General features: G+C 37.7%; 1 protein-coding gene across 1 annotated transcript in view; it reads right to left on the bottom strand.

Moving 5' to 3' along the window:
• IL17REL (interleukin 17 receptor E like) overlaps positions 1-14573 on the bottom strand; it is a 28370-nt gene that overhangs the window by 9107 nt on the left and 4690 nt on the right. The window contains exons 4-12 of the mRNA XM_029910834.1: positions 13019-13108; positions 11661-11780; positions 9808-9947; positions 9551-9622; positions 8562-8616; positions 6611-6774; positions 4330-4377; positions 2561-2618; positions 2048-2193 (exon numbers count right to left, since the gene is read on the bottom strand). Coding sequence (XP_029766694.1) covers positions 2048-2193; positions 2561-2618; positions 4330-4377; positions 6611-6774; positions 8562-8616; positions 9551-9622; positions 9808-9947; positions 11661-11780; positions 13019-13108 — 893 coding nt within the window. The remainder of the gene's footprint in view (positions 1-2047; positions 2194-2560; positions 2619-4329; positions 4378-6610; positions 6775-8561; positions 8617-9550; positions 9623-9807; positions 9948-11660; positions 11781-13018; positions 13109-14573) is intronic.

The following is a 14573-nucleotide window of genomic DNA, read 5'->3' on the forward strand; positions in this document are numbered from 1 at the left end:
GAATGTAATGGAGAGAGGAGAAATGGCAATTTTTAATCTCAGCAAAAGTTGATCAGAATGCCATGGGACAGGAAGAGGCACTTTGCTAGCCAAGGGCATTCTCCCTGCAGAATAACAAAGGCCTGCTAGAAAGGAAGGCGATGAGAGCTTCTCGAAAATGGTCGCAAGAATCCTTTACAATGGAAATTTAAATATAGGGATCACTACCAGCTTCCCCATACCAATGCAGAAATGAATACATATATGGCCAAATGCATCCGGGATCAATGCTTAGCTACCAAGATAGTGCCTTAGTAATGTAATAATAAAATAATGGACTTTAGATAACAGAAAATTCACTGATAAAGAGAATATTTTCCTATTTGAATATAGCCAGATACTAATGTGAAACTAGGCGTTCCATAGAGAGCAGGTTTAGAAACACTCATTGAGTGCTCTAGTCTGGTGGGAATATGAGCAAACTACGTGGAGTGCCTGTCACAAGACGGCGAGCATTTTCCCCATGTCTGCTGATGAATTAACCACAAGCTATTATTTCCATAACCATAAACGATGGCTTGCAGCCACAATAACTGAGTGTAACATGTTAACAAATAGAGCTAGCCAGGAATTTTCCAACAAAATGTTTTTTCCATTGGAAAATGCCGATTCTTCAAAACCGAAATGTTTCGCAGAAACATTCTGGTTTCAATGAACTTCCGCCAACACCTGCCTGGTTTTCTGGTGAGCTGCTGCGGAGCTGGGACCCTGGAAGTCCTGGGAACCCTGGCTCTAGCAGGGTAGAGCCAGCTGCAGTGTAAATATACCCTCAGGTCTAGTCCTCTGCTCAAGCTGGAGCTCTCATGGCTTCTAGAATCTGCATTCCAGGAGTGAGGGGCAGCCCAGGAAATCCCCAGGCGTCGGGGGCAGCCCAGGGAATCAGGGGCAGCCAGTTGCTCAGTTTTGTTTCAGAACAACTGAATGTTGTTTCTAACTAAAACTGTTCAGAATTTCCTTCCTGCAAGAAATTTCAAAATGTCTTATTTTCATTCCAAATCAGAACAAAACCTTTTTTCAAAATGTCAGAATTTCCCACAGAACAGAAATTCTGAGTTACAACCAGCTCTATAAAATATTGTTGGCTTGAGGACAATCCCACAGTTCTCTCTCACTGTACTTGTATAACATGCAGTGCATGACTCTCAGTGACACTAAGGCATCTTTACACCAAACTGGCAGAGAAAGGGGCCTTAGCTAGGGTGTGGGCATAATATATGTCCATTTTAACTTTCCTTTACACTGTTGTAAAGGTGTCTTAGAGTAAGTGAGAATCAGGCCCACAGTGCTTGCTAATTCTTCTAGAAAATAAGGCTCAAAAAGTCCCATGGTATCCATTATCTTTAGCTAGATATATGTCCAAATTCACATAGGGCTTGCACTGGTGTCAGACAGGGCAAGAATTTCCCCTTCCCTGGGGGATCTATGGCTGGCCAACACTTCCCAAAAAATAGCCAACAGTGTCCATAGAGTTCAAGGATAGGCTGTATAGTGGTACTGCATCCACAAGGCAGTCTATTCCCTCAGGTGTCCTACGAAAAGCCCAGCAGAGCATAAAGCTGCCCTCCCTACCAGAAACCTCAAGGGAGATCAGATGTGGGATCCACTGTATGTCCCTGTCTTGTGTGAACCGCCTGCAGCACAGCAAATCAAGCTGGCACAGAGAGGTATAGCTCTGGAACATCCCTGCACCAGTGGTAATGAATTGGGCCTATGACGTGCACATATTTATAACTAGTACAACAACAAAAAACTACATTAAAGAACATTCAAGTTGCAAAGTCCAGCACTCAAAAGTCACTTCCGCTGGTGTGTAATTTCAGTGGAGTTACTCCTGATCAGGGTGAGATCAGAACTAGGATTAAATGCTTTAATTGTGGATATTGTTCCAAAGTGTGTGTGCCTGGCTTTTTGCTAGTTTTGTCCAGAGCTATGGATGGCAATAAATTCAAATTAAACATGCTGAAGCTGCCTTATTGATAGCAACTTCTGATCAATAACGCATACCAACCGCTGAGACTGAGTGGCGTATCCCAACAGAGTCACATGAAGACAGCTGTGCCTTGTTACACACCAGCACTGAAAATTGTGCTTTGGTTTGTGACATGAAGGAGACTTGTATCTGTTCTGCCCCGGCAGCAATTCTCATTTTCCAAGCTGAAAGTGGGGAGAAAGGCTGTTATTTTAAAATGTAATCACTCACATAATGAATGACGTATGAGAGACTACGGCACTAGCTACCATGCTGTGCTAAAATAAAACCATTTTTATCAGCTTGAATACCGTCAACTGTTTTATCAATAGCTATCTTGATTTTAACAGGTTATTATCTATCTTTACAAATACTTGATTTACTGTGGGAGTTTACAAATGGAAAACCTGTATTGTTAAATATTATTGATGCAATTCAGAGGATATAACAAGACCAACAAGCTTTACTCGATGAGAGTTGTAGTCTAGTGGTTAATTTAATTTAATATAATTATTAATTTGTCATTTTAATTTAATAAAATAAGTTATTTACCTGGAAAATTCCCATGAGCAAATGGGCATCTAACCCAAGAGCCTTGCTTGGTTGTAAACTGAAAATAAAGAAAGTTGTTAGAAGACAATTTTGCAGTTTGAACTTGTGCCTACAGATCCAGCTAAAGCCACTCACTGAATTCCAGAAAGCAGCAAAAGAATTATTCACAGCTTACCTCCCATGTTATGCTCCAAGCTCTGATACTCACTAAGGCCCTAATTCTGCAAACATTTATGCAAGTGTTTAACTTTACATTGCTATGCAGTCCCACTGACAAAAAGATCAGTTGCTTAAAAGCATTTTAAAAATAATAATAATGAGCCAAAGACTTACTTCATAGGCTATTTTGCCTGAATAACAGCAGCACGATTTGGTCCAGGGATGCATAGCACAAATATTCAAAGAATTTACCATTACTCAAGTGCATAAAGTTAAGCACATGCTTAAGTGCTTGCAGCATGAGGGCATAAAATGTTCTATTCTGCTTTTTTGCATTGTCAGTTTAAAGCTGTGCAGTAACCACTGCTATCTCTTAGGGAACAGTAACTGTCCTGATTTCTTCCCCTTAATGAATATTGTTTTGTTTTTATCTTGAGTCATATTTCTTTTATTGGCTGTTAGTTTTATTATTCTGTTTTATGGCCTTGATACAATACTTTCAAGTTTTCTGCATAATCATGTGACTATCATTAAAGCTGCATATGGTAAATGTTCGTGATGATACCGGAAACACATCCAACCACACCTCATTTTATATTTCACTGCAAACTCAAAAGTCAGACCAGGTCCACGATAAGGTCTGGAAACTTTTCCTGTGCGGATATAGAATCCAACAAAGCCATACTTGGGTGTGGACTCAGGTGAACACTAGGCAAATAGTCATGTGATTTAATGTAATTTGGTTCAGCTTTTCCTATGAAATTCTTATGAGGGTTGGAGAGACACTGAGTCTGAAGTTTTGGTATTTTGAGGGTCTCAAGGGCTATTTCTCTCATCTGTAGTTGAACGCTTGGAATACTGGCTTTGAGGGCCTGATTCTGACCTCACTTCCATTACTTTGATATTGGTGTATCTCCACTGATTCCCACAGAGTTACTGCCAATTTGCACCAGCATGAATGAGATGAGTCTTGAATTCTGTATGCCTGATTTTCCACTGCCTTCCACCTTGCCTAACGATTTACATCTGTGCAAAGTCTATGTAAAATACTACCCAAACAAAAGCACAGAGCTGCACACCCACTTTGCCCAGGTGTCCATGACTACACAAGGCAATGGAGAATCAGGCCCTGAATTTTAATTTCAGTTTTGGTGGCAGGAATAGGTAGTAAAGTCCTTCTCCTTAACAGCAAGGAAAACAGAGCAAATGAATGGTAATATACATTGCTTTTTATCTCTGTCTTCTCATTCTCAAATTTGCCATTTTGTGAAAGCACATCTCTATTAGCCATGTTATGCCATCAGCTTTAAAGCCCATTAAAATAAAAAAATTGATGCCACAATATGGTCCCATATGAGCCATTTTTCATATCTGACATTTTATTGACTTTCATAACACATCCTCCTATTCTAATATTTCTAATATTAGATATTAAATATTTCTAAATATTTCTAATATTCTAATATTTCTTATTCCTATTGTCTTTTCATGGGTTATAAGGTAAAGAGTATCCTTCCAAAAGATTATTAGTGATGCATCTTTTGTAGTTGATACCTGCAAAATGAGGAGGAATGGTGTAAATGGTTAATCTACAAAAAAAAGCAATTTACCTTCATGCAAAGTCTTGGATGAGTGTCTACGCGGGAATATTTTACCTGCTTGAAAAGAGAGTGCACAGAATTAGTCAGGTTTACGAACCAGTATCAACAGAAAGAACAAACCACTTGTACAATTAATGTATTAGAAAAGGAACTGAAGGTGTTTTCTTTTTTTTAAATGTGTCAATCAGTTAATCACATAAAGTAATTTAATAATTATAATGGACCAATCACTACCTTCAATAGGAGTTTTCACTGAATAAAGGTACCTGGATTTGATCTGGTAATACCTAGCATGTGGTAGCGCTTCTCATTTTCAAAACACATTACAAACAATTAATTAATTTTGAAGTGAAATGTAGTTAATTTTTTTATCGTATGTTTTATCCTATGGTCATACTCTACCCTCATAATTAAACAGGACTTCCTATGATGTCAATGGGAGATTTGTGCAAACAACAGGAGAATATGACCAATTAAATCTAAACCTAACTGATCTGGTAATGACTTGCTTTCTTCAATTCAATAACAAACCGATTACACAGCTCTTGTTGTTTCAGGCCTTGATTCAGCAGGACATCCCTATTCAGCAAAACACTTATGCACATGTTTAAATGCTCTTCTGTATTGGACCCTGTGTTTAGGCCCATCCCCATTCAAGAAAGCCCATAATCATCTGTTGAACTTCAAGCATGTGATGAAGTCCCACTGACTTCAATTAGGACTTCAGCACATGATTAAAGTTCAGCATGTGCTTAAGTGCCCTTCCAGAAAAGGATACTTTTCTGAACCAGGGCCTCAGTTATTTTTCAAGGGCCACATCCTTCAAAGACTCATTCAAGTGAGTGATCCTTACTCATGTGAGTAATCCTATTGAAACCAATGGAAGTGCTCATGTAGTAAGGGCTTTGTGCCCAAGTAACAGCTTGCAGTGTTATGACCTAAGTTTGGTTTCTATGCTGTAGACAGTTTGAGGACAATGTGAAGAATGTCATTGGCTGCACTTCTATACTCAGACCATGTCCACAACTCAGCTCAAATCCCTTTATAAAGAGAAAGGAAAAAAGGGGGAAAATGAACCCTGCATTTGAACATTAAAATTAGCCCAATAGCAACAATGGGAAAAGAGTTATGTGAAAATACAAAATTCACAAGGGCATTTTTATTTTAGTATTCATCTTCTGGTGGCAAATCCATTGTCTGTTTGAATGCTGGGTAATTTTACATGACAATTACCAAGCATAGCAAACTTAGGCCTTGATTCTGCAAAGACTTATGCATGTACTTAGCTGTAAGCACACAAGAAGTCCCACTTGGACTACTGACATGTGTGACATTAAGCATGCATGTGTTTGTGGATCAGGGCTTTATTAAAAGCTTGACATCAGGACAATGGTAAAGGCTGAGTAGTCACTAACCACCTGGCCAGGAGTTCAAATCCTTTCAGCCTTCCAGTTTCAGTATTGCCAACTCCAAATATTAAAAAATCATGAATTGGTCCCCAAATAATCATGGGATTGGCTTAACAATTATAAGACTTTTAAAAATTAAGAATTTGCGGTTCTTTTTATTTGCCTTCTGGTGTTACAGTCTTTAGGTGTCACATTTTCTCCACAACCATCAGAGATAGAACCTTACTTTTTTTTAAAAATGAAAGCTGAGATTCTCATCCAACCATATGAATCCAGAATCTGGGTCTTTAGGAAAAGCACTCACGATCACAAGACTCATGATTAAAGCACAAGAGTTGGCAACACCTGCTGTGTTATAAATTATCTCTTAGTTCGGAAAATAACTTTTCAGAAAGGATGAAGCCGCCCACAATTTCAATACCTACAAAAAGCAATGAGCCTAATTCTTATTTACACTAAGGTGCTTTACACCAGTCTGGGAGTGGAACGGGGCCTTAAAGTGGGGACAAATGTAATTGCGCTAATGCTAAGGTGCCATTACACTGCCAGTGTGGTGTAAAGGGGCTTTACTGTACATGAGAATCAAGCCACAATTATTTTAGGAAACAAAAAACTTGTTCTTTTAGCAAAAAATTCTAGGTTCACAAGAATTTCTACCATGAACCATTTTATCAACAGCATGTATTCAGTTCTCTGAATAACTCATGCTGTTATTATACAATAACAAGCTGCGTGGTGTATCAGAACCTGTGTAGATAGGATAGAACAAAAACAAGTATTTGCAACTGCCCTTATTCCATATCCTAGCTACTTATGTTATGCATTGGATTTAGGATATTACCCTTAGTCTTACGGTCCTAAAGATACTATATAAAGCTTACTTTCTCTGGAGCTGTAGTTGATGAGTTTTGTAGATCTACACATTGGTCATTCGACTTTGTTAACCTGCACAGGTTAACAGTGACGTGCACAGGACAGGCTGGTTCCCAGGCTAGTGTTTGTGTGGCTGGATTATATACAATGTTATCCCACAGTGCCTTTGTATCTATGCACAAACAGTAGAAACATTATTTGAGATTAATGAAATTAATCTAAATGATATTGAAACCAAAGATTCATGCATCAGCACTTAAAATAAAACCTAAGGGCCAGATTCTCTATTCCCCGGCCTCTTGGGTAATCATTTCCATCCATGCAACCTTGGCTCAATCAGAATGGTAGCATTTTTCACTGACTTTGTAACTGTAAAAGACTATGCGAGAGAGCATGGTAGTGGCAAATTAGACTCACTATATAGAGAGAGCAAATAAACTCAAACTAGGAGGTGGAGTTCTAGGGTTCTGAATAATTATTAGAACTAAGCGAATAATTCCCACAAGTAAACCGATCTGCATAATTAGCTTCTTTTTCTCTTCCCTGAACATCACAAGCAGACTGCAATTTCACAGATTTATTCAACTTATTTTTTGTTTTTGGGATTTTTTTCTGTATTTTATGGTTTGCAAACGGTGTACTGAATACTCACTGTTGAAAACTGGAGCTGTCTTAATTAATTGTGATTGGTTTTGTTCCCTGATTGGATGAAAGTGGAAGAATTTCCAGCATGCAGATTTAAAATTGTAATTCTGCAAATACTCATGCAAGCAATTTGGAAATGTGGATTTGTCTAATACCTAATAATAAAAGGAAATTACATTTCTGCAGGTAGGTGCACCAGTAAAACTAAGTCATTTGAATGTTCACAAAAAGGTGAACACAAGTACTACCCAGCATCATGGGAGATGTAGTTTGGTTGAGAAGCCCAGCCTATAGGGCAGAATGGGGGCATGTGCTACCCGAACTACAACTTCCCGTGAGGTGCAGCAGTGGCTGAGGTGCACACAGTTTAATGCTGAATCGACTTAGAACGAAACATTTTGATATTTCCTAATCAAAACCTTTCAGAACTATTTGTTCTGCCAAGAGTTTGGGTATTCTGACTTTTTGTCCTGGTTTGAGATAAAAGCATATGTTGAAGTATGAGAATTTTCCTGCAGGACAGAAACCCTTCACCACACAAAACACTGAAAACCTATTTCATTTTCAGTTGTTACCACTCCCCCAAGCCAGATTGTGACTTCAGTGGAACTACCTGTGTGAGTAACTGCTCATCCAAGGAAGAGGTTTGCAATCAGGCTCACAGTCTATAATCACAGATTATAATCTTACATTTATTATCGGCTTCCTATTTATTAATGCACCAGATTCAAGCTCCTTACTCTAACCTTTAAACCTCTACACGCTTTCCTTCATGTCATCTCCTACTCCCACTCAGGTTTCCTTTGATCCTCCCTATTAACCACTCCCACACTCAGTTCTTCCCCTTCCTTTATCCACCCTTTACATTTGCAACAGCCTCCTCCTTCTTGTCTGCCAGACCCCTGCCTTCAAATACTTCCTTAAAGTCCACTTTCTTCATGAACCTCAAAGCTGAGCTCCAAGCTGTTGTTTCATTCTGGTCTCCTTGTGCTTGAATTAAGAAACAAAAATTATACTAATAGGGCCAATTTCTGCTCCCATTTACACCATTTGATATCAATAGAGTTACCTAGCATTTATGTTGGTGTAAACTGAGAGTACAATTTGGCCTATTAGAAAAAAATCTGATGAAAAATATACATAGTAATACCTCATTTTAAGAATTATTTTCTGTATTACAAATAAAAACTGTCACTTCTTAAAATGCAACAATCCAAGCAGTGTCATTTTATATATAAGCACATGTAAGGAGATGGTATATGTCAGGAACTGACTAATAAATACTCAGCCATGCAATAATTACAATCTACTTGCCATTTTTAAAAGGGCAAAGTTGTGTCCTCCTTGCATCTGGGATCGCTGACCAACCCTGCAACCCAAAGAATTGCCATTAGCTAGTCAATTATATTCTCAAATCTGCTATTTTTGAGGCAGTTCAACCCACATATTCAAAGTCAGAACACATCCAAACAACCCAGCCACAGAGATGTGTCACAACAGCTGTTGGATTATTCTGGTTTTCTTTCAGATTTTCCATAATCGAATGTCTATGTTTGATTTTCATTTCATTTACTTGACATTCCAATTTAAGTTTTATTAGTGGCAAACTCTTTTAAATTCCTGAAATGACACAATATCATTTCTAATATGTAACACTGTTGATTTATACATTTTGGGCCCCAAACCTACTCAAGTTGAAGTCAATGGGTGTTTGGCCATTGACTTCAATGAGTTTAGGATAGACCCTAGACCTTTTTGCTGGTAACCAATTGAACACTTATAACCTGATCCTGCAAACACATATGCATGTGAGTAGTCCCACTGGCTTCATTATTTAAGCATGTGTGCAAGTTGAAACTATACAATTGCAGACTGGGAATAAGGCATATATTTTTAACATGAGGATAATTAACCACTGGCCAATTTACCAAGGGTAGTAACGGATTCTTCAGCACTTGCAATTATTAAATCAAGATCGGATGTTTCTTCTAAAATATCTGCTATAGGAGTTATTTGGGGAAAGTTATCTGGCCTGTGTTATACAGGTCAGATGAGATGATCTCAGTAGTCCTTTCTGGCCTTGGAATCTATGAATATAAGTGTCTGCAGGCTCAGAGACATAGACTCCAGTAGCCACGGTTGCTAAGCACACACAACTCTCATTAATTTGCTTATCATGGCTCAGAATCTGGCCATTCATACTACAGAATTTGCTGTAAAGAGATTGGCAGGAATGATGCACTTTTAGTGATCTCCTTTATTTAAGGCTGGGATAGATGCTGAAGGTTATCAAAATATTTTACCTCAATGCAGAGACAAGGCAGTAACTGGGAATATTGCAAGGAAATTGACTTCAAAGACTCCTTCCCTTTTATCTGAAATTAAATAGAAAATGGTGAGTCCAGTAATTCTATCCAGTAGCTGGCTTTCAATGAAACTACATATAAAAATATTAGGCCAGATCGTACAAATACATACATATGAGCAACATTACTCATGTGAGTAGTCCCACTAAATTCAACAAGAAAATAGTCCCAGCCTATAATAAATTCTTACTCACCAAAGCAAATGACCCCACGTCTTCACAGGTAAACCATTTGTGACATAAACGAACATAATAGTCTTGGTCTTGAAGAAAGTCTGATACATTCACAGATATGGTTTTCCTCACCCTGTCCACATTATAATCCAACTTCCCAGCTGAGATAAGAAAAAAATAAACACATTAAGTTATTATGCATCAGTGCCTAGTTACGTTGTCAATCAACACTGATTTTTTGTATGAGTATTCCCCCTCATATTGATACATATTCATTCAATGTATATTTAGGTCCACATAAATATCCTCTTCTTTTATGCTACTTAATGATTTTCATGAGATTGAAGTTCAGAGCCATCCAGTTTAATTTTTTTAACTGACATTAACAGTTATCAGGCCAAGATAGCTGTTAACTGTACCTTAACAGCATTTCCATCTGTAAATTCTAGAACTTGAATAATCTAGTCATGTGTTGTTCCCCCTGCCTATCTCGCCTGAAACTGATTATGTGGCTAGAAAATATTAATTTTAAAAAAGACATGCAGCTTTCTCTTAGGCCAAAAACATGTTTGACTCTCGGAACAAAATCTTTTATTGCCAAACCTCCACAGGACAGGAGAGCTGGCTGTTGGGAAGATTAATTTCAGTCTAGCTGTGGGGTCCTCTATGGTGGTCTAACTAGGAATCTTCCCTGACCTTGCAACTATGGTCCAAGAGGCACAGAAGTCTGTTTTTTTAATATATATTTGCGAATATTAGCATATGAGTGGGAGCATAGTGAGCAGAGTGGCGGCACAATTAACTTTTTCCTGATACTCAGTCTAAAAATTTCTTTGACTAATTCCTATGTATATTCCTTGTGGTCTTTGTCAAAGCTGCACATGCCATTGAGAAAAGAAATATTTGTTGTAGCAGCATCAGTCTGCTACATGGCTTGTGGGATGATGATTTTGCACAATGGCTCAGTTCTGGCACTAGAATGTGTTACAGACTGTACTATCATCTAAGGAACCAAACAATCAACTGAAATAGGGCTTAGATTCCTCTGTAGAACCTTTGCAGCCTGTAGTTGGCACTAGAGCAGGTTGGGAATTTTCCATCAGAAAAATTAGGCAATGGAAAAATGCAGTTTTCACAAAATCCAAATTTTCCCATGGGAAAATTTTAATTACAAAAAATTGTCAGGAAAATATAAATGAAATATTTTTATTTGGGTCAGTTTGACATTTGAAACATTTAGTTTCAAATCAGTTCAACAAAACATTGAACTACATTTCCCTATCAGCACACTGCCTTATGAGAGTTATATTTCTGATCGCTATCTCTCTGATGGGCTGGGCTCCCCAGAGGATTTCATCTCCCATAATGCAATGCAGATTTCCCTCTGACTGAGCTGCCTGGTACATCAGAGGAGTCACATGACTCTAGGTGATCATGGGAGGGATGGCCAGGGAGCCTAGCCCATAGGAAAGAATGGGGCATCAGGCTCCCAAACAACAACTGCCATAAGGCAATGCGCCACTATGTGCTTCTTCAGTTCAATAAACTAAAACAAAACATTTCAATTTGGGGAATGTCAAAAATGTTTTCTATTGATCAAAAATGTCAAAATGAAAAGTTTTGATACTTTCACAATTTGATACAGATCACAATTTTTCAGAATTTCTGTTCTGCAAAATATTTCAAAATTTCTACTTTTTGTCACAAGGACAAAACCAAATGTTGAAATGTCAGGCTTTCTGGATGGACAGACATTCCAAATTTCGCTTAGCTATAGTCGGGGCATAGGGACTTTGCTGTTGCATCAGGAACCAGTTATATTGGAATTTAACAAGGACATCCTGCCTGCTGCTTTTCATTATTCATTGTGTTACATTGTTCAGCATAAAGTTGTAGCTTTGGTCTTCCAATCATTTGTGTCCATTCATTCATTTGAAGAATGGCATTGATAAACTCCACACTATCCACCACATATTCTACAAGAAGCTGACCACCTATTGAAAATAGTTTTATGTTCCCCTCAGAGACATGCAGTTTTTGGTGGTGGTGGGTGGTGGAGGGCTACAGAGGTGGAAATGAATAGACACACTTCAAAGGATAAAAATTTAAAAACAGGTCTACCCTCAATAGGGTGTTTTTTAAGCCTATCAGCCTTGACACTGCCCCTTTAAGCTCTCTCTCTATAAAGTTACACTTTGAAGCAAATGGGCATTGTTGGCACATGTGGTTTTCATTCAACTTTATTCACTGTGCACATATGACTAACTTTCCATTGCCCTTTAAGGAGCAAGCATATGCTAAACTCTTGCCCCCCTTTTTGTTGGTAATGGCATTATATGGTAAGTTCTTTGTTTACATTATCATATAGCACTTGACACAGGGTTATGCCATGTGGGAAATAATTATTTTATAAACATGCATTAACCACACTGAAAGTATAGAACAATTTAATACACTAACTGTAGTAGATAAACATGCAAGAGATCCCGGGCCATGTGGATCTACCATAAGACTTTACAGGGAGTTGCGGGTGCTCATTTTAAAAATGTCTTTCTTTCCCCTGTTGCTGTGTGAAAGATCCACCCCAATAACAGGAGAAATTGACTGATTGACAATATAGAGGAAATTGTGAACCTAGCTGTATACAAAGTTCTGTCAAATGTTCAAACTGAAAAATCACAAAAAATGCTGGGTTTTTCCCTAATCTCTTCCAGTTATAACCATCCTAAGTGTTACTTGTAACAATAACAGGTAGAAAAATATTCAGCATGTTTTTTTTTAAATTGGCTATATCCCTTTAAGTAGAAAGGGACCTTTCCTGTAGTCCATACACATGTGCGTACTCCAGCAATAGTCACTATAAATGTAACTGATATCAGTAGGAATACTCCCATGCTGGTTAAAGGCTGCAGCAGAGGTCTCTGAATGTATACCTGGAGGCCAAACCTGTGTGTGTGAGAATGACAGAGTGTGTAAGATTTAATATTAAACAAAGTGTTAACCCCACTTTTTTATCTATCTACGGTTTCCAAATCAATATTCCCAAACCCTTACATTTGGCAGAATACCCCATGCTCTACCAGTTCTATAACTTTTGTTGATAACAGTTGGAAATGCAGAAGATATTATAGATATACAAGTATAGAAATATAACAGGGAATGGTCCATTGGAATACTTGGCAGCAGTAAAATATTTATCCATCTTGCATTGCTTGACTGTATGCAACTGTACAAGCACAATGACAATGTGATGCATGTTCAATGATGCTCAGCTCACCAAAACAGACTGGAATATGTTTTCCCACATCATTGTTCCTGCAATCTGCAAAATATAGAACAAGAGTTTTCAGCAGTGCTGAGATAACTATACACCTACAAGAAGCCTCTCTATCTGGGTATTTTATGTCTTTCATCACCATAGTTCTGCGCACCTCCTAAAAGGAAATTGTTCTAATGCACTTGAGGCTCATCCCCTTGTTCTGTTTGTTAGTTTGCTTGTTTTTGAAGGAAGAACGTGTATGTCCAGTACAAAGTCATAAAAGATAATGGCACACAGAAAGTGCTTCCTTCCTTCTCACCCACTGATCACTTCACACTAGTATTAAGGAAGTTATCTTGCCAGTTTGGGCCTTTTCTCACTACAAATGTTCATGAGAACCTTAAACAAATTTGCAGTCTGGGCTATTACACCACATTTTTTTATCCATTGTTACCTGCAATTAATGTAAGTCATTCCTCCCTTGTAAAAAACACCAATAGTTTCCCAACATAATTTGTCTAATGTAAATGTTTGTGAACATTTTTCATGCTGATTTCCTCTTAGGCTTATTGTTATAAGAAATACATTATTTATTTCCTAGGTAGTTTGCCCGACATAAAGGTCAGTTTAGACCCTGGCAGATAATATGCGGTCAGAAATTAGAGTCTTAAGGATTGATTTAAACATGCACTTAGCTAGCTCTATACATCTCCAAGGTTGCTTCCTAGACTTAGCTTTTTTGGCTAAATCAATACTGGAGAAGTCTTTTGCTTTCTTTTTCTCATACAATGCCAGGAGCAATTTTCCAGTGTATATCTTTGTTCCTTCTTCCATGTAATGTGGTATCAAATAGGGCTTTCTAATAACTGTTTTTCATTTATGTTCACACACTATATTTCTCATGCAATAAAAAGTGAGGTAATGTAACATGAAATTGAAATGTTTGCTAAACATCCCAAGGTTTTATATATATGGTAGAGCTGTCAAGCGATTAAAAAAATTAATTGTGATTAATAGCACGATTAATTGCACTGATAAACAATACTAGAATACCATGTATTTAAATATTTTTGGATGTTTTCTACATTTTCAAATATATTGATTTCAATTACAACACAGAATACAAAGTGTACAATGCTCACTTTATATTTATTATTACAAATATTTGTGTTGTAAAAAACAAAAGAAATAGTATTTTTCAATTCACCTCATGCAAGTACTGTAGCTATCTTTAGAGATCTCACATTGGTACCTTCTTTGCATTTTGTCAAATCTGCAGTGAAAGTGTTCTTAAAACGAACAACATGTGCTGGGTCATCATCCGAGACTGCTCTAATATAAAATACATGGCAGAATGCTGGTAAAACACAGAGCAGGAGACATACTATTCTCCCCCAAGGTGTTCGGTCAACATTTAATTAACGCATTATTTTTTTAACATGTGTCATCAGCATGGAAGCATATCCTCTGGAATGGTAGCTGAAGGCATGAAAGGGCATACAAATGTGTAGCATATCTGGCACATAAA

This window comes from Terrapene carolina, unplaced genomic scaffold, assembly GCF_002925995.2.
Source record: "Terrapene carolina triunguis isolate 2854851 unplaced genomic scaffold, T_m_triunguis-2.0 Scaffold68, whole genome shotgun sequence".
NCBI classification, from domain to species: domain Eukaryota; kingdom Metazoa; phylum Chordata; order Testudines; family Emydidae; genus Terrapene; species Terrapene triunguis.